Below are 25521 nucleotides of genomic sequence, written 5' to 3'. Positions count from 1 at the left end.
TCCAGAAACTGCAAAGGGTTTGGTGAAGGGAGGCTTGGGAAGAGGGGAGGTATCAATACCTTCTATCCTTTGTCTGAGCACTTAGGTAAAAAACCATCATTTTTAGTGGATGCGTTTTGTGTCTGTTTAAATCACCCTCTATTTCTGGGGAATAAAATTGAATGAATGATTTTTAAATTTCAGAATATATGTTTTTTAGGTTGTCCTACCGTTGACTTGTGATTTGTAATCTGTGAGTGTGCCCTTTCATTGACCAGCTTGTGCTCTCAACCTTAATTTACAAACCAAGCCCCTGCTCCTTTCCCAACTGCTCTGTTCCCCAGCTGACACACCACGTTTGACCTACAGATGGTCCTGTCTGCTGCAAATGTCAGCTCTCCCCAGCTCGCTCCTAGGCACTGATTTGAGAAAACACAGCTCCCTGTGCTCTGCGTGCTTTCAGAAACCTTAGATGACATGTTCTCAAGGTCACTGAAACATAGAAAATGAAATTGTCTGTGGCATTGAAAAATATGAAAAATAATGGAATATGAAGCTGCTGCCTTTCTCTTATTCTTCCCTACACAATTTTGATCCACCCTACTGCTGCAGTAGATTCTAAGGACTTTATGCATCTCAGTACATTTTTCTTATGAGAGAATAAGCCTATAAAGGTCCTGATAGTAATGCTTTGCTTGTGGTGCACAAAGGGGGATGGCACAGTAACTTCTTAAAGTTGCCTTGATAGCAAGTAAAATTAGATTAAGAAACAGAGCACCAGTGATTTCTTCGAATGTGCTTTTCATCTCATGGGTACTCTAATTTCATGAATATGTATAATGTAATGCTGCAAAAAGAGGGCAGTTAAAAATAAGCTTGGTCAGGAGTAAAGGTTAAAATAAATTTAACTGTACATTGTATATGTAAGAAATAATTTTCTGCAGTGCTGTGGGTTTATCTGTATCCTGCTTAAAAAACTAATCTCTTAAGGTTTGAAGAATGCAGAACATCTTGTACTGCTGACTAGGAGATTTTTATGACTTCATTAAAGGGCAGTGCTCAATTGTGTCCACAGTGCATCATTTGAAGCAATTATTGCCAATGAAACTTGGGAGTCAAAAATTGTGCAGGGGAAATACTCATTATTGTACTTCAGCTGGAACTGTGGATCTGCAGAGAAGCTGCATCTCTATCCTTCCCTCCTATGCAAGTGTAGAATAGGGAATATGTGAAAGGCAAAGCACAATAGCCCAGGTGTCAGTGAAGTACTGCTTGAAATATTTTGTAGCCACTGGTGGCTCTATCTTTTATCAAACATCCTTCACAGTACCTGTGAACTGCTGTAAAATGAAATTCAGATGCTGCTGTGCAGTCTCTTCATGCAGTATCTGTTTCTTGAAAAGCAAGGAGCAGCACCTGTTTGAATTAAAGCTGGAGGCAGTTTTCAGCCAACACAGGTGTTTGTTTGGGTGCTTTAAATAGCCCAGGGATTCCCCAAGATCAGTAGAAGGTACAATCTCTTTGCTGAAGCTGCAACGGGTTTTAAACACTCCTTTGACCCTTTTAGATTTGTGTAGGAGTGTGGGATGAGATCTGCAGGAGAATGACTTCATATGAAGTAATCATAAACCAGCACTGAGTCTCTTTGAAATACTATATTCACTCCTGCTGCAGACTAAGCTCTCTTTTTTAATCAAGACATAATTTGTTTCTTGGTTGGTTTTTTTTAGTTGGCTACTGCAGTGGAAGCTCGTACAAATGAAATTATAGCTTTATTGTGTTTAAAAGGTCTAAAACAGAGCCAAGGAAAGCTGTGCTCTGGTTGTCTTCATTGTAAAACCCTACTCTCAAGAAAGAGACTGAGTTTTTAACAGGGAGCTTGCTGTGTACAGGTAAGAGAAATATTGAACCTAGATAGGCTTCTATCAGATGCATCAGTACTAGAAGGCTTCACATCACTGTGGTTTAGTTTCTAGAAAAATGTTAGTAGGATTTTACACCCTAAAGCTGCACAATGAAGTAAAGTATTTCAAGTAAGTTTTTATGCACATTAGCCTTAAGTGTTAGTGGGGATTTTGAGCCTGAAATTGCCTGCTGAAGTTTTCTTGTCCTTGTAAGAAGAGTAACTTGTCTCTTAGCCTTGTTAGGGTAAGGTTTGATTATCCCACTATGCTGTCAAAACAGGAACTGATAGGAGGAGCTAAACCACCCCACAGCTTGGCTGCAGATGGTTTAGTAGGGCCATGACACCCCTTTTCATCTATTCTGGAAGGGTGGCATCAGGGTGCTCCCCAACTTCTGCCTCCTGCATGGCACATTTCTGGGATGGTATTGGTACAGCTCCTGCTTTGATCCATGCCTGGTTTACTTACTTGCATCATAGTGACACTTTTAGTGGTCTGCAAGGAGATAAACTACAAAGCCTGGACCCTTTCACTGCTTGGGTTGATCTAACTCTCACAAAAGGAGTCAGATCCACTTGGAACTATGGTGAAGTTAAGTTCATCTGTTTATCCCTGGCATATGCAGCTCTGTGATGAAATTTATTCAAATGTGATGTAAAATTTCAGTCTGGGGAAAGAAGTCCAAGTTTATCAGTTTGTTTTGTGTCTCAGCGGTGTGCTCTGTGCTGCTCATGTGCATGTAAAAACACACAGGATTAACATGATCTGTTTGTCCATGCAGGTTGCTGCCTTGAAGTACATCCCATCAGTTCTTCACGACGTTGAAATGGTTTTTGATGCCAAATTACTGAGGTGAGTCGCTCTTGAACATTTCCTAGGTGTCAGCAATTAATTCTTGTAGATCCATTTAGTTCCACAAAGCTTCACCAGTTCCTACTGATAAAGACACTGCTGGGTCCCTGGATATGTTTGTTACTGGTCATTTGTCAATATTCATGATCTATAAATAAATTTAAATCTTAAAAAGTAATAAATGTTTAGAAATATGTGATCTTTTGCTCTTTGCCTCTGTTCTTATTAACACCTAATGAATTCATCTGTATGGTATTTATGACATTTTTCCTTTTCATGCAGCCAACTACTATATGAATTTTACACTTGCATTCCACCAGTGAAACTACAGAAGCAGAAAGTGCAGTCCATGAAGGAAATCGTACGCAGCAACCTTTTTAAAAAACAAGGTAAATACAAAATGCCTCTGAGGCTTTGAATAAATGTGTGAAAACTTTCAGTGACTTACATGTTGTGCAATTCACATTTGAAATGGGGTGAAACAAATAGTGAAAGAGTGTGAATGCCAGGAGCCTGGGCTCTGGAGGGGATTCAGCTCTTTCCACAGGATGTACAAAGTGTGATTGCTGGCCTAGAGCAAGGAACAGGTGGGCTCAGAGGAACAGTTTTGTGTGGTTCTCTGATGTTATAGTGGTTAGGTGGGTGAGCTATATACCCTTTCAACCCATTTTAAAGTCTATAATGGAATAGGAACAGGAAGTGAAACCTGTGAACACAGATGTTCAATAAAGCTTCTACCTGGGAGGAGGGCAAAAAAATATCTGTGCTGTGGTACACTGAGCTGCAATGCAGCATTTCCACTTACAGGAATTACAATGCTTCTCAGCCTCTACCAGAACTTAGTGTCTTTCTCAAATCTCAGGAGTGTTAATGATACTGAAATGCCCTTATCACCATTGTGCTCAGTTTTCCTTCATATGATCATGAGAAATGAATTTTTGCTGAAGAAATCCTATCAGAGTAGCCAAGTTTTACATGATTAGTTTCATCTCAGTGTCAAGTGTTCTGACTCCTCTCCTGTGGACTGAGTGGTTGCTTTTCTCTCTGCACCTTTTTGCTGTGTAGATAACCTTCAGAACCTGAAAGGCACACGGACTCCTCAGTTGAGTTCCAATTTCAGACAGCTTAGAGATAATGATTCCAGGAACTTGACAGTACAACAGTGGCTTGCAAATAGTGCTGTGTGTGAGTAGATTGAGAGAGGATTGCTTTGCTCACCTCATTCTGATTTGCCAGGAGAGTGATGCAGTTCTAACTAGCCAGGACAGATAAAAATTACTCTTTATTTTCAGACCTGTGTTGTATTCCATTGAGACTGAGTTGTGTATTGTAAGCTTTAACAATAAATGGCTGTGTCTGCTATGTTTCAAGGCCATTGTTGATTTCCTGAAGAAAAAAAGTTAAGAAAACAGTGTAGGTGGTTTTAATGTTTAGATTAAATTAAGTAATATTTTAACCTATCTACATTAGTTTCATGGTCAACAGCTGTGATTTTTTTAAACTATGTGTGAATTCACGTTTGCTTTGATTGGTGAAACACAAGAAGCTGCAGCTTAGGTATCTCCAGACACTGATCTAAACTATTAAGAGCAGATTCTAATTTATTTTCAAACAGTTCTAGTCCTGCATTCCCAGTTTGCTCTGGTAGTTGACTTTATTTCTGTTTTACAAGCAGAGTCTAATACATAATTGGAGTATGAGGTGCCTTTACTGCTGCTGCTTCTAAAATCAAAAGTGTCAGACTCAGTTTTATCTGTGCTGCTCGTGGTGAGCAGAATTTTGACCAGAAGGAGAAAGATCCTTTCACAAGAGTGAAAGTCTCTTGGGTATAAATAAGGCACTCTCCTGGACTCTTGATCTTACCAGATTTCAGTCAGCTACCCTGTGTTTAATACTGAGAAATTAGGTGTAAGCTATAAACTTTTGGTTTTGATTCAATAGTTTTTCTGTAAAGAAGCTCAGTTGTTATTGGTTCACAGATCAGGAGTGGTGGTTAGGACAGCAGATCCCAGGCTTGTATAATAAAGAACAAATCCTAATAAATATTCAGAAAGAAAACAGTTGAGCATACAATAACTGTGCTTTACACTTCTATTAACTAGTATACATCCTACAACTCCTTCTTCCATGGCTCTGTGATTTCCAGAAGAGAAAAGAGTGAGATTTGGATTCCTAAGAATCTTTCATTATAGCCTGCTTAGTGTGGTGCTTGTTTGATGTGTTTAACAGGCCCTTCCTTTAGCTGAGGTCTGTTAATGCAAGATACTCTCTAAAGCTTTTACTACTGCAGATAAATAATAATAATAGATTGCTGGTTGCTTGTAAATGCAGCTTGTCTGATGTCTTGAAATAAATAGCTGGTCTGTCATGGGATATGTCTACCTCAGGATGCATTGTGAATTCTAAAAAGAGGACACAGTTTCTGTTTCTGTATTTTTTAGGTAATAATGAATTTTGCTAGGAGGATTTCTAATTCTGGGGACCTTTTATAAAACCAATAAATGGTGGGTTTTGCATAATGCTGACCAGATAATTAATACATTTTAATTTTCCCCCGACAGGTAGTTAGTGGATTCATTTAGTCTTAAATTTGTAGATTAAAAAAAATGTATTGCCCAAAAGCTCTCCACTATTTTTTGCTAACATCAGACACTTGACAGCAGAACCCCACAGCTGAGAGCATGAAGGCAGCAAATCACACTGGATTGATTTGCCAGCCCTGCTGTTTCACCTATATCCTGTATATCTGGGTATTGTGATCCAAACTTGCACTTGTAATTGGCAGCCAAAGTGTATCTACTAATTAATATGGAAAAATTTACTGCTTGTTTATGTGCTTGTGGGGATTGCATGTGCAAGGTCTACCTTAAAATGTTTTTTATTGTCTTACTTAATATAGTAATACTTAGTATATAATTATATAGCCATACTTAGTATATAATTATACAGCAATACATAGCTGTGCTCCTTTTGGAGGAGTCTGGAGAAGTGGATTGATTTTTTTTCATGTATTAGATTAAAACAAGAGAAATTCTCAGAAGAAGCACTTGCCCAAAATAGAGAAATCAAGTTGCTGGCATTTTAAAATAAAACTAAAATCTGTTTGTTTTAGTTTAATCATGACATACTGTTTTAGCAATGTCATGACTTGTGTTATGACAGTACTAACAAGAGAATACTTTTGCTAAATAGAAAATATTTATTTAAAAGTTAGCGTGTCAGTAGTTTGATGAAGTGACAGAATAAAACAGCTCCTTGCTGGTAATGTAGGATTTAGAATTGTCATTATTTTAGAATTTAAAATACTGGAAACTGACAACTTTACTTTTCTATTATATTTTTTCTTACTGGAGTAGCAGACATACCTTTACACCATTCTTGGTGCAACCTGGTCAGGCCCAAACTGACTCTTGCAAATATATTTTCCTTTTCCTGAGACCGTTCCATGAAGTTGCCATTCCTCTAACACAGAATGGCCAGTCAACAATGCTCCTATTGCCTCAGGGCTGTCACCCAAGTATCCTTTAGGGTATTTAATACTGGAGTTTCTCTGTTTGGTAATGATTTTTACACCTTTCCTTTCACCCAGCTGCCCCTACATAACTAATGACAAAAATTGATCCTTTTAATAATTATAGGGGTTTTTTAAATCGAAATTATATTTTTGATTATTTGCATTTATGTTTTGTTTTCAACATTAACATTGTAATTACCCATAGGGGTAATATAGTATATATAGGGAAATACAGTATATATGCTGTGCGTGTGTGTATATATATATATATAGTGTGTGTGGGTATATATACATATTCTCTCTCTCTCTCTCTCTATATATATATATACACATATATATATACACTATATATAATACCATAGTCCACATCATACTTAAGGGCAGGCACTGAAGAATGTGAAAAGACCAATGCACAATTAAGTATCTATATCATTATGTAACATATTATGTAATATTTTACATTATTATAATATATATATTATATTATAGATAATATTATAGCCTATGGAAACATTTCTGTACCATGCGGTTGTAATACTGTGCACGGTAAATAGCAAACAAATCTTTTTTAATTTACATTGCCATGGCTTAAAATAGAAGATTCTAATGGTGCTTTTTTTGCTGTACATTAAATACAATTGATTTTCAAATTAATTGGGTAGAGAACCAAGTGTGTGTGGGGTGTAGCCACCTCCTGATTCATTACTGCACTCAATGAGCTGGAAGGTCATTAACAAGAATGAAAGCACATGTAGGCTATCTCAGAATAGGATGCAGCATGATAATTAAGGTAAGATTGCCAACAGTATCATTAACTAAAGTTCACATTTATCTAGAACAGGTAGTATTTTTTTCTGCTGTGAATATGGAATATATTTAACTACACTGCTAATTACAGTGAAGTCTATTAATTTGGTATGTTTCAGATTATCCATTTTTCCTCCAGACTTTAGTCTCTTTCCAGGTAGTTCATTGCAGTTGTTCAATTAATTTACATCCATTCCCAGAGGTGTGATCTTTATAATTCAATTGGATTGCATATACTGGCATTTCTATTCTTTGACCCATTGATATTCACAGAATTTTCTAAAGAAACAGACTTGAAAACATGAGAAAGTGTTTTAAAAAGAAATTTTTTAAGTCAGTGAAATTTGGCTTTATTAAATAAGTCACACATGAACCTGAAGCTAGAAACCTTGAGGGTAAACTGAATTTATTGCTGGGTATTCTCAGGCATTTAAAATTTCCACTGTAGCCCTGTGGAGTGCTTTCATCAGATAGGAAATGGTCCCGTGCACCTCTGCTGTAATTGATCTTCAAAGGCCTTGCAGCACTAAAGCACTTTTAGAAGCCTTTAAATTACATTGCCATTTTTTGGAGAGGCATTGATTTCTTGTTCCCACTCTGCAACTATAACACAGCTTGGAGAGGTTATAGGGGTGCAGGTGTTTGAGGGGCTGAGTGCAGGATGATGGATGCTTTCCACTGCTTGTGCACTTTCACCGTGGCATTTAGGAGTGTTCTAACAGGATGTGAGAGCAGACTTTTATACAGTTTTGTCTTTAGAAAATAATAAGTATTTTTGGTCAGAGGGCAAGAAATCTGCTTAATTTTTGACACTTTGCTTTTAGATAATTTGATATTTTATTATTTTAAAATGTCAAAGTGACAGAAATGGTTGCCTTGTCTCATATAAATACCTCTAATGGGATTTTAGAGTCTCTTTTATGATGTAAGAAATTGTCTCCTGTCATATCTGTCACTCTGTTTAGTAGGATGTAATAGATTATTCTCTCCCTGTTGTAAAGAGGTTTTGTTAGAATTGTTTAATTTCTATGTAAAACTACTTTTCAGGAGTAACTGTTTCATTTGTTTATTTTTAGGAAACTTACAGCCAAAATTCTCCCACCATCTTTCTGTTTCTGAGAAAATAACAAATTAAGATATAGCTGATTCATAAATCACATGGAGTTTTTATTGTAGTTAATGTTGCTGAGTTTACAGTATTTGGAGCTAGATGTTTATTCTAAGCTGGACCTGGAATATTTACTGACATTATATCAAATGCAGTAGCCCCCAAAACAGAGAATGATTGGCATCTGACTCCATGATTCAGAAAGTTGAACAATTGCTTTATTAAAACCGTACTATATTACACTAATACTACATTATAACTCTACTAAAGAGATACTATAAGAATACTAAAGACAACCCCTGAGTGTCTGAGGCAGCCAGGACACAGCTTTGAGTGATTGGCTCATCACTCAAAACAACTTTCACCTGTGTCTAATTACCTGAATCACTCTCTGTAAGCAATCTCTATAACACATTCCACATGTGCAAAAACAGCAGGAGCAGTGAATAGAGATAAGAATTGTTTTCTCTTCTGCTCTGAGGTTCTCACTGCCTTCCCCAGCAAAATATCCTTGGGAAACTTGTGCCTGCTGCTCTCTGTGAAGAGAGCTGAGGCCTCACCATTATGATGAAACTTGGAAATGAATAGCCTTGAGAGAACTGGTTTTTCTTGGTGAGAAATGAATATAAAGTGCTTCAACACACGATGAAATGTGTGTGTTTGATAGTGGTGCCTTGGACATTGCATTCCCTCATGGTCCAGCCCTGCAGAGGGGTTTGTGCTGCAGCAGAACTGAGATCACCCCAAAGAGCAGGAGCTCTAAGTAGGGCACACAGATGGTCACTGGCAGGGTGGGAATTGGGTTTGTCTTGGCTGGGAATGCAGGCCCTGTGCTCGCTGTGGCTCCAGACACAGCTGCTGCATGTTCAGCATATGCAAACCACTTGCTGATTTTGGAAGAACAGCAGCAACAGACATATGTTAGCACCAGGGGTTAATTTGCCAGATGCCAAGAGAAATGCTGAGACTGTAGCAATTTTTTTTTCCTCACTGAAGAACTCTTTCTATTCAATTACTGTTTAAACAACAGAAGTATTTGCACACACCCCTAACCACACTGATTTCCCAACTCACGTACATTACTGAGTTTTACCTGTAGAACACTTGGTTTCATTTCACAAATTGAATATTGTTGCTAGTTTTTGTTGATATAGTGTATCATTTTTACATTCAGGATTAGTAAGAAAAAGGTTTGAAAGCAGAAGGAAGAGTGATTTCTGGTTAAGCATCTTTCAGTTTAATTATTATGGCCAGGATTGAGTGTCAGATATTGATTTTTACTATCATGATCTTGCAATCTGGTTCCTACTGACAAGAGTTCCTAAGCCTAACTTTTTTGGGGTTTTGTGGGGGTTTTCTCTGATTTTTTTCCCCTTCCCTGTGTTCAACACAACTTGGAAACATTTTTAAAATACTTGAACTTGGAGATTGTTCATGCATGTTACTCTGTAGTTTTAGGCTACTGGGAAATATGGAAATTATTCCTTTAAAAGGTTCTGTATAGAAACCCAGTCTATCCTGTAGATTCAGTCTTGAATTTTGCATTTAGCTTATTTATTTATTGGGGCATTTTTCAGGCGTACATTACCTCTAAAACATCACTTCAAGTCCTATATTTCAAGCATTCATCTTTCGCCAGTTCTGTTGCTGCAATGTTTTGATATAGATGAGTATGGCATAAACATATCTGTATTTATCATACATTTGTGATGAACATATGTGGATTAAAGCCATTACTTTGGTTTATGGATGAGTAGGAGACATGCTTGATGTTGCAACTGATAAGTTTTTGTTAGACTTGACTCATTATGGCATTTTTGTAGTTACATTTTTAAAAAATCTTGTTACGTGGAGGGAAATCAGGTTAGGTGAACTAGTTTTGACAATGAACTTCTAAATGTATATGTAAAATGTGGTTTACAATTACTTCAAATAGAAAAGAGAGATCAAAAACATATTAAAGGACTTGATAGTGACACATATTGGGGGTCAATAAAATGAAATGAGGAAATGTGAAAACTCACAGAATCATAGGATGGCCTGGGTTGGAAGGGACTTAAAAGATGTGAATGTGCCAGAGAGGATGTGCTGACAAGGCTGTGTCTGCCTGGCAGCCTGCAAAGCCTGAGAGCTGGAAAAGGCACCAAGTGCTGGGAATGCTCTCTTGGCTAGAGGAGGGCTGTGCTGGAAGTCTTGGCTGCCCTGGAGTGCCTGGCACTGCTCAGCCCTCACCAGTGGGGACACTGGAACACACACCTGGAAGCTGGCAGATGCAGACCAGTGCAGCTGCTCCTGGGGTCAGTGCTGTGCTGGGCTGTGGGTGCTGGACCTGCTCTGTGTCCTGCCTCACCTGCTGACACTGAGCTGCCAGCAGCTGCTGAGTGCTGGCCTCACAGATCCTGTGTTTCTCCTTCCTTCATCTTCCAAAAGGGCACAAAGAGAATTTGCATCTTGCAGTGCTGTCAGAATCTCTAGGTGACCTGCTGTGGTATTTTCTGGGTCCCCAGATCGAAGAAGGAAATTATTGAATCTGACTCCATGTTCTTAGAAGGCTAATTTATTATGATATGCTGATATGATATTAAAGAATCCTATACTAAACTATACTAAAGAATAGAGAAAGGATCCTTACATAAGGCTACAAGGAATGATAATGAAAAACTCATGACTCTCCAGAGTCCTGACACAGCTGGATGGAGATTGGTCATTAGGTAAAAAATATTCCCATGTTGGATAAACCATCTCCAGCCACATTCCAAAGCAGCAGAACACAGGAGAAGCAAATCAGATAATTATTGTTTTCATTTTACTCTCAGGCTTCTCAGCTTCCCAGGAGAAGAATCCTGGTGAAGGGAATTTTCAGAAAATATGACAGTGCCCAACATGCAGTACCTTCCTTTCTGTGGCTCTTATCTAAGCTGTGAAATTTTAATTAAGATTCAACAATGAATTAAAATATGCCATTTAAAAATCATTACTCTGGGCCTTCCCAGTAAACCAAGGAGTTAAATTGCAAATAACAAAGAGGGAAGACTTTTAACAGGAAGATTGCTGCAGTTGTGAACAGATGTCCTTTGTGAAGAAGCACAATGCTTTAATTGAGCACTGGCTGCCATCAGAAGTCTCACCTCATTGAAAGAATGTTGTTCACTGGCTTTATTTTTAAGGCTTTGTTCTAAATCTGTATTCAGATGACACCTATGTCCTTATTAAATTGGCATGCCAGTTTTTAAGTGGGCATGAAGCCATCCTAACAGATGGATATGACTACAGGCATGCCAGGGAATCAAGAGAAGTGTTTCCTCAGGGAGACAAAAGTGGTGTTAAATCTTTATTACCATTTTGGCTGCATGGATGAGGCAGTCAGGAATGAAACCCGTCTGTGATTTTTGCTGAAGGAGACCCAAATGTCTTTTTTAATGACATGATTGCATTAATGACTTAAGAGTTTGAATTCCATTTACCTGGTACATAAGAAATCATTAGGTATCTTCCAAAGGGAATAAGGTGAATAGATGGGTTGACAAATCCAACTTAAACCCAAAATAGAAAACACATACCTCCTTAATCTTGGACAACAATGGATCTACCTGTCCTTATGCAGGAAGTTGCTGCCAGGGAACCTCTCCAAGAAGTGGGTTGGAATTTGGGATTGATGAATGTGCATAATACTAAATCTTTTGACAGAGCTTGATGAAGAAAATGCAAGATGCTCAAACTCTATGTTGATGTTTTATGTGTTCAAATAAAAGTTGGGGCAGCTAGACTAAAAACAGTCAGAACAGTTGGGATTTTTCATGCTTTTGAACATTAAAGAATAGATTGTTGGCAATGTTCTTACATTATTTATCAAGCAAGCAGAAAAGAAAGCAGCTAGTATTTAAATAGGCATCATCCCCTCTCCATGTCTCTCCCTTGTCTGTCTTGAGCTTTCCTGGGGCATGGAAGGAGGTGTGAGAATGTGAATTGTTTCATCACAGACTGAGAGATTTGTTTAGGTTGGAAAAGACCCCTAAGAATGAGTCCAACTGTAAACCCAACCCTGCCAAGTCTGCCACTAAACCATGTCCCCACATTCACCCATCTTTTAAATCTCCCAGGGGTGGTGACTCCATCAGTGCCCTGGGCAGCCTGGGCCAGGACTGGACAACCCCCAAGGCAGTTTCTGCTACTTGAGAGAGCAACACCCTCTGTACACTCTCAGGGAGTTGTAGAGGAGGAAGGTCCCCCCTGAGCCTCCTTTTCTCCAGGCTGAGCCCCCCAGCTCCCTCAGCCCCTTCCCAGCTCCATTCCCTTCTCCTGCCTGGCTCCAGCCCCTCGGTGCCTTTCTTGCCTGAGAGCCCCAGGACTGGGCAGAGCCCTCAAGGTGTGCCCGGAGCAGTGCCCAGCACAGGAACAGGCCCTGTCCTGCTCCTGCTGCCACACCCTGGCTGGGACAGGCCAGGTGCCCTCGGCCTCTGGCATACCTGAGCCGTGTTCAGGTGTCCCCAGCACCCCAGGCCCTCCTGCCTGGAGCACAGCACCTGGCACTTCCCCTTGCTGGCCTTGGGCCATCCATCCAGCCTGGCCAGGTCTTCTGCAGAGCCTTCCTGCCCAACTCAGTGCCATCTGCAGCATTGCTGAGGATACATCCAGTGACGAGCTTAAATCATCAGCTACAACAAAAAGTTTTCTTTTAGCTATTTTTTTAATTACAGTCTTCTACCATTTTCTTAATTTTTTCCTCCTTTTCCCAGGCCAGTGAATTGCTGATGTTTAAAAAAGCACTTGGCTCCTTTTCCTTATGTAACCTGTGCAATGGTACCTTAGTATTATAATCAGAAATTCATATACTGGTTCAATAACCTTTGCTCTGTCCCAAGATAGTAAAAGAATTTCATTTTTTATGTGATGTCCTAGTGAAATAGTTTTAGCTTTTTTTTTTTAAAGATGCAAGGAAGCAACTACAGGTTGCTTTAGTCCACCTGCAGGCTCAGGCTGAGATCAGGCCTACCCACAAATACTAGGTTTTTTTCCAGTTGTTTTAATTCTATGTGTTTTTCAGAATATCTTAGAAGTTCATCCTCATATGGGATGATTTTAACTGGTAGGGATCTTCTAAAACCTAATTAGTTTTTCCTTTTCTTCTATGTATGAATAATGTCCTAGAAGTGCATTACAAAATTAAGTAATTCTCCTGTATAATCAACAAGCTGAGTTTAGCTTGCAGCCAGTCAAAAAATATAGACATAAGGCATTAATATTAACCAAAATAATTAACACAAAAAAGAAAAAATCTTACTAAAATCTATTGATTTTTTTTCATATTAGTATTAATGGAAAGGGTTTTTTTAAAGGAAATAATATAGCTAAGAAGAGTTAAATAACCTTTGAATTTCCATGTAGTTTGACATTTCAACATTGTTCACATCTGAAAATACACTGTAAATAATTGATCAGCTGCATATGTTAAGTTCTTTTAGGAGAGTCTGTATGTATCAAATAAGGATCCAATCTTAATTTATATTGTCAAGTACAGCTGGGATTACTGAAGCTTGCAGAGCAATTAGCTCTAAAAACTGGAGGAAACCAATTTTACCTTCTACCTCAGCTGCTCTCTCAGTACAAGAAAGAAATTTGGTCTATGCAAGAAGCCCTGCCTTCTCCATGTTTAAAGAGTAGGGAATGGCTCAATATGGGAGACTAATTATGTCAAAGACTTGACTCTTTCACCAAAATATGTGTGTGTGGGGGGTGGGGGGGTTGGGTTTAAATGAGTTATAGACAGCAGCAGGCATTCTGCATTCCGGGAGGAAGCTTTAAGTGACCTCTGAAGGCTGGTGTGGAGGAGTTTTAAATTCAATATGGTTTGCTCCCACTTCTCTTTAAGGTGTTCGGTGCAACTTGGGAGTTATGATCCCATCTGTGTTTCCTGATTATTGATCAAATGGGCATTGCTGGCATGTGAAGTCAGGTGTCATTTGGTGATTAATATATCCATAACACTTACTATGAATCCTAGGGTTTTATTTTCTATATGAGGACAAATTAAAAATGTACTTTATCTAGAAGACAGGATTGCTCTTGACAATGACTTTTCTCAGTTTAGTCTTTTTGCTTTTGAAATAAAGCTCATTAGGTATAGTTTTTATTATCCAATTGCTCCTGGTACCTTTGAAAGCTACCCCAAAGGAATTTTTGTATTTGCTAACTGTCAGACAGTTCAAAGGGACATCTAATAGCTTAAATTGAGCTGGATATTATTTTGAAGGAGTGAGAGCAATAAGTATGTTTATCCTGGCAGATGTGAGACTGGAATGTGCAAAGAACCTTCCATCTTCTTTGTGAGAGGTGAAAAGTGGCTGAGATGTCACATGATGTGCTGTGACTTTGAACTTTGCTGTTATGAGCAAAGCTATGCTCATGTTAGCATAGCACTCCCTACTGATGCCTTTTGAAGTGCAAGTGATTTCAAGCAGTATTTTTAAGAATGGTAGTTATGGGGAAAGAGTTGCCAGCTGAATTTCTCACATGCTGCTGATTTGGAATCTGCATTTCTATGTGTCATTGCAGATTAGTTAAAGGTTGAATGTGTTTGTCTAAATATGTTCATCTTCATGTTGAATTAGTTGTAGCTGTTACTGTGTCTGTTGCAGATTGTTAGAGTAAGTTATGAATCCTTATTCATAAGACTAATTTATACAGAGCAGGTTGAGAGCAGAGAACTTGTGGTACAAAGTGTTGCCATGGGTAGAACTCTGCTGTAACTGCAGAGTTCAGGAAGGGAGGGGGATGGAGGGGAGTTTTACTGCCAAGGGTTTGCTTGGGATCCACAATGCTGTAGAGAAATGTGGGGTTTAGTTGGTGCTGAACCATTCCTTTAGCATGTCCTGCACACAGTCAGAGAATCTGGGAAGGAACACAGGGATGCAGCAGAGTGGAGACCAGAAAAGAGAAATTTTACTCTGTGTGTATTTCCATACAGGCTAAACAGATGTGGAACAGTTTTTTATGCCTCGTTACAGATGCTATGGAAGTTCTAGGGATTAAAATGACAAGAAATGGGTTTCACCTGTCTTTAGAGTAACGAGTTTGATATAATCTTTTCTGATATAGGACACCTTGATGTTTGAGTCCACAAATAAAAAAATGACACGCCCCAAAAATGTCATTATTTATACAAGCATATATGTAACTTTGTTCCTAACTTTCTGACAGTCTGTGTCCATTTTGCAGAGATTCATGATCTCCTGTAAATATCTTGCTGTGTTGTGGCACTTACTTGCTATCCTTGTCTTCTCTGTTCAGCTCCTGAGTTTTCATTATAAGCTGGTCATTTGCAGTGCACCAAGCTCCTGCCACACTACCACTGATTAGCAGTTTTGGCTATCAAGGATCCTAGAATAGTTGAAGAATACTTGGAAAGAACCTGGGAATGTGTCCAGTCCAGCCTCCAGCTCAGCAGGAGGTCAGCTCTGAGGTCAGAGCAGGTTGTTCCAGGACAGACTGTGCAACCTGTTCTGCTGCCTGGCTGTCCCTGTGAGGGAGAGGCTTTTCCTTACATCCAGCCTGAACTGCTTGCTTGGCTTGTGATTCCATTTTTTAGTTCATCTGATCCACTTTTCTGTTAAACCTGTGCCATCTTTCAGTAAGACTCTTACACTTATGGTCCTTCTGCTAAGCAACATTAAATGGAACTTGGTTAGCAGTAAGTGCTATATCCAAAATATAGCTTAAATATTTTTGAGTAGTCAGAATCTTGATGAATAAATTCTGAACTGATCATACTGGGAACTGCTTCCCCCCTGGATAACCTTAGACTGTTGAAGGACAGTTTCCACAGATAACAGTGAAAACAGAACTTAAGTTTGTTTACTAGATTTTTCAAGAGTAGTGAGCTAATAATCTCTTATGACTTGCAGTGATTTGTTGTCTGAATGTATGAACCCTTTATTTTAAAGGTCCTATCACATTTCAGCAAGTTTTTAGGCATTGCATGTAACTTTTTTTTAAGCTAATGATATTTCTTTGGTTCAGTTTTGGCTTCAGCTAATAACACTGCATTTGTGTAGTCACAATTAGTTAGAAGTGGTTCATATGAGCAAACCAAGAAAGTGTTTGCTAAGTACTGGATTAAATCTCAGTTTCAGAAAACTGATAACATTTGCTATCTGCAGTTGGTGACCACAAAGCTGCCAGTCCTGACTTCTGGAGGTTCTCTGTGCCATGGACACAAACGCACCCAGAGGTGCTTTAGGAGGGTTGGTACCCCCTGCTGCTGGGCTCCACTCTGTGCTCTGTGAGAGCAGCCCTTGGGTTTCTGCTGCAGAGGAGAGTCTGTGGCCTGCAGGAAGTGCAGGCAGCATGTCTGTGCAGAATTGGGCACATAAAGGAACTGTAGGCTCTGTGAAATTCATTTTTATGCTCCTGTTCAAACAGGTCTTGTGTTGATACATGTTCTTTAACTGCTGTCTTACTGGTGAGTTTGTAATTTAGTAATTGGGTTAGATTTGTCTTGTAGCTTGCAATAAGTGTTATAGAAATAGTTACCAAGAGTAGAGATACTTTCTGAGGCAAGAAATTGTGCTGCTCTTCAGGCATGATTAAAAGCTCTTGGCTTCATGTAGCTTGGAGCTGTTACTTCAAATAAGAATAATCTGCAGAGACTGCTTCTGTTGCTTCATCTGCAAAATTCAGACAGTTATCATCTACTTTCCATTCCTTTGCCTCTTTGCCTCTTCTCCTCTTTCTTTCCCTCTTTCCCTCTCTCTTTTTCTTTCTCTCTTCTCTCTCTTTGTCTCTTTCTTTTCTTCTTTCTCTCACCCTTCTGTCTTCCTGTACTAACACCTTTATTCTGGGAGGATTCTGAGTCCCTGGTTTGTTTTAAATCACATTAGATAAAGTTTCACCATATCTCATCCTGCCCTTGTCCATCAGAGAGTGCACTGCATGTCCAGGTGCTCTAAATCATTCTTTTAAAAAGGTTTCTGGTTTTTATTCCTAGATAGATATTGCTCTCACTAAAGTTATTTCAAATGTGTGTATTTTGTACTCCTGATGTGTCCCATAAGCGCCTCTCTCTTAAAAACTCAATGTGGATGTCAGATTGGAGTGTAACTTCATATTTGTGTCAGCTTCTCTAAATTTAAATAAGGATGAATGTGTGCACAGCTCTCACTATCTCAGGTTTGATAGGCCTTTCATTAGAGTCTTTTCTCTGTCTGCATTCATTCATGTGCCTTCAGAAGAAACATTTCAAAAATTATGCACATAGTTCTGCTCTGCTGTTTGAATCTTATTTTCAGAAATAAGTTAATAAATACAGTAATTTTCTTGCACTAAAATCCTCTATTACTTAAATACAATTAATTTCAAGATGTTTTGTATGTAAGTGAGTAATTTGTCCCCAAGTGTTTGATGCAAGCTGAACAGCACTCAGAATTTAACTGAAGATAATTATTTTTATCAGGAACTTTTGGGTTTGATATATGAAAATACTGTTGACTTATGAAAATACCACACAAGTTTGGAATATTCCCGAGGCACGATTGGAAAATCAACAATTCCACATTGGGACTGTGGCTGTTAAAGCATATTGTGTTTCACTGTTTGAGGGAGGGTTTCTTTGCACATATTATTTCATTTACATTTGTAGTTAAGACAATTTGCTTCCTTTCAGAATGCAGGGACATTCTGCTTCCTGTGATTACAAAGGAGCTGAGGGAATTACTGGAACAGAAGGAGGATCAGCAGCTCCAGGTGCAGGAGAGGAAGTACTGTGTTGAATTACTTAATAGCATCCTGGAGGTTCTGAGCTGTCAAGACCCTGTAAGTATTGATGATGATGTAGAGCCCAAGTCTGTAGAAAGCCTGAGCTGATTAGGAAGTAAAATATTGATGATGATTAATCTCTTTCAAGTATTTAGCACAAGTCAGTGGCAAATTGAACTTTTCTCCTATTTTTCATAAACTCAAAGCAAAGGGCAGTTGAGGTGTTGAAGATGAATACTGATTTCTGAGTAACCTCATTCTGTTGAAGATGTCTCTGCTCACTGCAGGGGTTTGGACTACATAACCTTGTAAGGTCCCTTCCAACCACAACTTTTCAATTATTCTATAATTACTTTAATTATACAGAATACATTTCAAATTTCATTTTGCTCCTTTTTAAAAATCCCTGTGGTCTCTGAAACAAATGCTTTTCACTGTATAAATGTAGAGTGTGGTTTCTGCTCTCAGCAATGTCTGGATAAAGCAGATTACTCTTTACTATATTTCACTTGGAGACTGTAGTTTCTTTATCAGATTTCTGACATTTTGGAACACTGAAATTTTCATCTGGGTGGTTCTTTTTTTCCTCATTTGAGAGAATGTTCAATTGACTTTTTACTCCCTCACTTTTTAATGAGCAGTAGGTTGTTCAGTGAAACTTCTCAATAATTTGAGGGATTTATTCTGAGAAAACATCATAATTAATTGCTTTAAGAAAGCTGTAATTTCCTTAACCTCTGAATATGTGCTGATTTTTCCTCAGCTGTAGTTTTCTGATACCTGTGTTCAAACCTTGCAGACTTTGGACTAAGGCAAGCTGTCATTTGAGGAGTTTTTCACTGTGGCTCCCTGGATCATTTCCAGTAAATGAAATCATTACAACATATATCTTGATTTCAGAGAAATCTTTGATAGTGCTGAGGATTTTCAGTTTGCACAGGGCAATCTCTCCATGTGTATTATGAGCTATTTGCCTCATTGGTTTAGACTTAAGCAGTTCAGGAGGGATTGATCCAAGGGAATACAAAAGAAATATTGGAACATTTAAATTTGAAATGTAATTCTTAAGATAAATGGTGAAAGCATGATAGGGCAAAAATTGAAGCTATCATCTCATAACACTGCAATGCAAAGTAACCAGTTTTGTTACCCTTTAAAAGGTAAAACACAGTTGTAAAGCAAGATGGAGTAATACTTTCTCTGTGTACCACTTAAATGAAGTTTATTTTTGAATTTAACAGTTGCTGTCCATAGCAGCAGTTGCTGACATGTAAAAGGCTCATTAAAGCCTACTGAAAATGTGGTTTTGTAGCTCATCTCTGTGTGAGTGACAACATTATGCAGAACAGCAGAATTGCTGAGAATTTAAAACACATACATTAAAAAAAATATATTGACATTTGTTCAACAGAAGTGGCATTTCTGCAACAGTTTCTTTCAAGGAAGGTAAAGTGGAGATTCTCTGTGAGATTTTTGGGTCACCATTGTCCACAGATTGTGCTTGCAGTGAATAGTGTTGCATTTCTGATATAAGGACAAAAGCCCCTGGGAGTAAGTTCAAGTCCAGTAGTGGTATCAGAACATGCTGAGCCCTCTAAAGGCATCATATTCCTAAGAAATATTGTGGAATAGTTGGGATATCAACAAAAGAACCAGATGCTTCTGTTGCAGAAAGTCCAAACCCTGGCCTGCCTCTGGCAATACAGCTGCTGGTTGGAGAAAATATGGATTTCAGACTATATTAATAACGTGTCATTAACTGTAACACTGGGCTTTGTAACCACAACAGCAAATGTGCAGCTTTCTCTTTCCTTGACAGAGGAATCCATGGATTGTTATCTTATTTTTTTAACCAAACAGTGATCCTGCTTCAGTACTGAAAATCTTCTATTAGGATGACTTAGCTGAAGGTGGAAAAAGGAGCAAAGGAAGGGAACCCAGCAGCATCCAAGGATCACACAGTCATTTCTCTTTAAGAGCCACTACAGATTTCTCTGGAGTGTAACACATGTTTATTTTCCAGCTAAAGTGAGAACTCTTGTTTCAAGGCTGTGTTTGCCTTGCAGTAGAAAATACTTTGTAACCTGTAGGCAAATGAAAGAGTTCACATATGGCTAAGTTATTGTTTGGGCAGTGTCCTTCAGGATGCCTTTATTCACTGTGATCTAGATACAGACAGTTGGTTTGGGAATTAACCAAATTATTTCAGCTGGGATTACACTTGAACCCTAAGATGAATGCAGTTTTCTATTCAACAATTCATTCCCTACCATTTCTTAGCCTCTAAGAAAATGGATGGTTTGACCTGCTGGAGGAGAAAGCTTCAGCCTTTAGTAGCAGAATCATGTTATAATATTAATAACACCACTGTCTTGTCCTTATTTCTTCTGCTTTTTCTATCTCAGTAGAGAAACCTTGTTTCAGACTAGTAGTCAAAACTTTTTGGAAACTTAACTTTGATATTTTTGCATTGCATTCATTCTGTGAAAGTCACCAGAAATAGAAGGCACACAAAGGACAGGGAAGAAAAAACAGCAGTAGTTGCTCTGTTTCATGTGGTGAAAATTTATACTGTGAGGTGATCTTTGAAGTAGTTACAGAATTTTTGAAGAATGTGTTTTCTTTGTCAAAGGAAAAGATATTTTGATATTACCAGCTCTGCTCTACTGTTGTGCCTCACATTGTTTAGCAAGTGGGAACATGGGAATCATCAGATCCTCGTGTTCAAATGCTGTTTTCTTCAGCTGCTGCCTCACTGCTGGCTTCTGCAGGTAGCCAGCATGTTGTTAAAATCCCTGGTTTGTGTTGTTTTTGTATGTTGATTTTTATGACTAGACAGTCACTGTTGGGCATCTCAGTGAGATGCCTAGGTTTCATTTTAAGATTCCTCTTCAGCAAAAAACTTTTGAACATAAATGGCATTGTTTTGATTTAATCATGTCTGAAATTAGCTTCATAGCTTGAGATTGTGCTTCAAGCACCTGTGAAATACAGAACTGCAAGTAAGTCATTGCTGAAGGTCATGGTGAAATCAGTGATTTTTTGTTTCTGTTTTAATTAAACCCATTTCCCTTTTCCCTCTTTACAACACTTTGTTTCATGCAGTCTGGCAGTCCTCCATGAGGTGATTTTGTCTCTAATCTGATAGATAAGCTGGTTTTAATATTTCCTGAATCAGAACATTTTTTTATTTATAGTGCTTACAGAATTAAATGTAATGGTAAATGCCTTCCCTTGGAATCCACAGTGAAATCTTGGTTAAGACTGTTAAGAGAGATGGAGAATCTTTTCCTGCTCTGTGCATTGTCAGCAATTGGTAGCAGTTGCATTTTAAGCTGTCTAGCAAACAAGCCTGGAAGCATGTTAGAATTGTAAAGAAATTTTTAAGCATTTCCCTAACTTATGGCAGATCTTAAGGCTTTAGCAGAAGAGAATTTCAAAGGAATGTTGTCAGGAATTCTGCATGTTCTTTCAGGGCCAAGTACCTTAAGGTCTTCTGCCAAGGCTTTTCAGCCAGAACAATGCAGGATTATGAGTTATGGTTTAAAAAAGAAATTATATGTGCCTTTATTTGAGTGTGTGTCAAAGAAGGAAGACAAGTTACAGAACTGGGTGCAACAGAGAGTGAGCACAGAGGATCTGGCTGGTGCAGAGCTCATTTCCTCTGTGGCTGCCCACACAGTGCCAGGGTTTAGATTTGTGACCAGAACAGTGTTGATCATCCTGTGTATCTCACCGTGCCAGGAAGGAGGGCAGAGCTGGGTGAGAGCTTGGGAGGGCACAGAGCAGGGACAGCTGCAATGAATTGACAGAAGTGTTTCCCAGTGGGTGTCTCAAGTACAGGTTGTGTAATGTTGTAATTCCCACACAGCCATTCAGTGAGTTCATGTTTGCCACTGTCCAAATAAATGAACACTCCATCAGAATCTGAAGTGCAGGATTGACTCTGAAACAACAGAATTGCTTTTCCTGTCCCAGTCCTGCAGTAGTTTAAATAGAAGATAAAAGCGAAATCAAACACTGTCTGCTTTTACCTTGCACAGATATTTTTGAAAAAAAGTGAAATTTTGTTTAGTTTGGATTGTCTATTAGCTAATCTGTGTGCCAAGCTGTGCCATCCAGCCCAAGAAGGAATCTGAAGGTGTTTGAGCTCTGTGAGAGCACTCCCTCCTGCTGACCTGCATACAGAGCCTGAGCCTTGGAACAACAGGGAAGACAAACATTTTTGCTCACCATATTTAATTAAATGGAATAATACAATTAATGTTTTCCAAGGGAACATTTATATATGATACAAGTCGTTAATTTAGCTCCTAAAAAAATCTTACGCTTAATCAGTGGAAGCCAAATGATGGTGGGTTTTCCCATGTCATCCTTGTGAAGAGAAGTATGATCTGAAAAAGCACATGTTGCAGTTGGTTGTTAGACTGTCTTCTGCAGCTAGAAGCTGTAAGACAAAAGCTGAAATCTTGTGTATTGACAATGCATGAAAACTTCTGTTAGCTTCTCAATGAATGCCTAATTGTTCTTAGATTATCAAGAAGAAAGGAAGTCTCAGTTTCATAGAGAAAGCTTTTTATTTCATTTTATTTCATTTGCTAATGTTTCTCTGAAAATTCAAAGGTCTAGCAGAAAATAACCTTCTAGTGCTTGAGCATATGTAATAGTCTTTCCAGAAAGGGTTTGTTATGTGCTACTTGTGAATTAAGAATAGAGCTCATCTTTAATGATGGAGTCAGGGCTAAATGTTAAAACTCATTATGCAATGTTCTGAACTGTTGCTAATTATGGTATAGCACATACTGAAGTGTGGAAGTGAACTTACATTATATGAGCCCTCATCTTTGAATTTGAAAAAATGGGAAACTAATGAACAAATTATATCCCTCTGCTAAGTGCTCCTACATAGTTTATCAGTCTTGGCTGTTGATAATATTTTTTTTAATTATAGTGGTACACAATGTTATAAGAACAGCAAATGTGTCTTCAGTGCAGCCACTCTTAAGTGTAATTGTGTTATAAACATTGGACTGTACCAGAGAAAGTGAAATTTTTAAGAAGGAAACACCAAACACAAATTATTCTGTGACTACATTGCTCATTTATAGAATATAACAACTTCTGAAATGCTGTGACAGGCAAGGAGATCACTTCATCTTGTGTGTGTCATTGTCAAATGCAGCCACCCAGTTTGTGGTGACTGGGAGTGGGGCTGGCCCAGCCCCATCCCCAGTGGGCACAGCTGTGAGAGCACTGACAGCAATGAGCCCTGGAGTGCCCAGGGGCACTGAGCACCCACCAGAGGGAGAGAGGGCACACAGGGGCAGTGCATCAGCATGGGGGATAAAAGGCTGGGCTGGAGAACAAGAAGGGCAGACACTTGAAGCCTTCTGAAGTGGCCTGATGTTACTCTGTGTGGGTTGAAGCTTTCTGCAATTGTATGGTGACACTCTGTGTATTGTGGCCATCTCAAGTGTGACATGTGCTGCAACAGTCAAAGGATACAGGAGCACCCAGTGGTAACAGTGGATAAATTGGCAGGTGTGAGGAAGGGCCCTGTTTTGAGGTGTGTGTCCTGATCCAGAGAAATCAGAATAGGAGAAAGAGAAGATGTTGGCTGACTCAGAGGGAAAACAGGACCTGAAGCAGTTTCTCCTGGGATAGTACTGGGGCTCAGCTGCCTAAAATGTGAGTAAGAGCTCACTATGGTTTCTGTGATTGTGGTGCTCTTTCCAAGCTATTTCTGACATTAAATGAGGGTCTTGGTGTAAGCTAAATATCCTTTTCTACTAGAAATTTGCTTAGGCTTGTTCTTTCTTGTTGCATGCTGTTTTCCCAAGTTTGTTGAGTGGTCAGAGTGAAGTCAATGAAACTGGTGAACAGAATGTCATTCCCATTTGCTCAGGGTTTTAGAATAAATAATCAAACCTCCTTCAGCCTACAAGAGCAGAACTGGGGCCAACTGTGTCCAGTTTGTGCTGTCCCAGAGCAGCTCAGGTAAATGAAGACAACTTTCTCCTTTAATAACTCTGTATTTGTGACTGCCAGCTATTTATTTGTGACATTCCTGAGCTCCAGCCTGCCCTGAGAGCACTGACAGAAGTGGGGAGCTGTGAGAGAATTTGCTTTTATTTAACTGTACCAGGGTTAAGCTACAGACTGCTCAGTTATGAGGAGAACAGGAGTCCTTTGAGTGAGAGATGGGAAGTGACTGAAACAAAAAAAACCAGTTGTGGAGTAGATTGGGCTGAAATTGGACTGAAATTGGACACAAGTATTCCACTGAAATTGCTGGAATTAAGGAGCAGTGTGAGCAAGAAAAATTAGTGTTGATCTTTCAGTAGGGCTGTTATATTGTACAACTTGAACTGTCAAAATGGAAATAATTGGTTTCTTCTTACTTTTCAAGGAGATATGATTTTAATATCAAAACTCTGATTTTTTCATTTGCAGGCTTCAACTTATCACCACATTCAAGAAATAATGGTGCAGCTACTACGCACAGTGAACAGAACTGTGATTACCATGGGACGAGATCCATTAATTGTGAGTAATATTTTCATGCATTTTCAGTGCTTTGAAACTCATTTTATAGTTATCCTGGAAAAAATGCAAATCTAGCATGTGTGAATTATCAAACAACTATAGCATTTTGTGAATATATTATTAATTCCTTGTGATTGTTTTTTTAATTTAAAAAGTCTCAAGCTTTACTTTTTGTTTCTATTCAGCTGTGACACTGTAGTCAGTCTTTTGAAGTGTAGTTGTAGGATTTGAGCATTCTTTAAGAGAACAAATGATAACTAGAAAGTTAGTTAATATTTGCAAAAACAGAAGAAAATCTTACCTTTCCTGCATAAAGGACATGGTTTAAGACATTGAAAAGAGTATTTCTACAAATCTAAAGTGAAATTGTATGAGTAAAACTGAAAACAAGTATCTGGGCATGTGCTGGCACTAAACACTCACCTGAGATTTTTTTGGTAAATGTTCCATGATTTAAGAGATATATTTGAGAACAGATTCTGCAATTTATTCAGATTTAAGTACACATCTCCTGAGTGCTCCTCTGGATTTAGACTATTTGTGAGAATGCAAGGAATTCATTGGGAATTTGGAGCTTGCCCTTCAGACTGTTCACTTATGGCAAGATGGTTTTTAATGGTTTGTCTTTGGAGATTTATTTTATTCTACAAAATCATAGCATCATTTGCTTGATGATTTTGGCCACAAGAGATACATTGTGTGCCTTTTAAAATGTCCTGTGTTTCCTTGTTTGCTCCTATTGGAAAATAACTGTTTTAGATCATTACCAGCCAGAGCATGTGTGCCTCCTAATGATTAGGCTCCTAATAATTGAGGAGACTAATTGAGTTCCTCAGAGGAAATATTTGCCAAGGGGTGCTTTGAACTCCCTGGTGGTACATCAGCAGGTTTGAGACATCTCTGTAGCTATTTATCCAACTCCAGGCTGTTTATCTGAACTCCAGGCTGTTGTTGTTCATGTGGAACCCTCGGGCACATCCATGGGCACAACAGGAAATGGTTTGAAACAGAGACCAGTGACCCTTACAGCTCTCTAGAGTGTTGGAAACTGTTTTCTGTAC

General features: G+C 38.7%; 1 protein-coding gene across 1 annotated transcript in view; it reads left to right on the top strand.

The window, feature by feature from the left end:
* Positions 1-25521, top strand: part of DOCK2 (dedicator of cytokinesis 2) — a 160046-nt gene that overhangs the window by 38173 nt on the left and 96352 nt on the right. The window contains exons 24-27 of the mRNA XM_009091333.4: positions 2665-2735; positions 3018-3124; positions 17823-17971; positions 24368-24460. Coding sequence (XP_009089581.2) covers positions 2665-2735; positions 3018-3124; positions 17823-17971; positions 24368-24460 — 420 coding nt within the window. The remainder of the gene's footprint in view (positions 1-2664; positions 2736-3017; positions 3125-17822; positions 17972-24367; positions 24461-25521) is intronic.

This window comes from Serinus canaria, chromosome 13 (genome assembly GCF_022539315.1).
Source record: "Serinus canaria isolate serCan28SL12 chromosome 13, serCan2020, whole genome shotgun sequence".
Taxonomy (NCBI): domain Eukaryota; kingdom Metazoa; phylum Chordata; class Aves; order Passeriformes; family Fringillidae; genus Serinus; species Serinus canaria.
The sequence above is the reverse complement of the archived record's forward strand: the minus strand, read 5'-3'. Positions and strand labels throughout refer to the sequence as shown.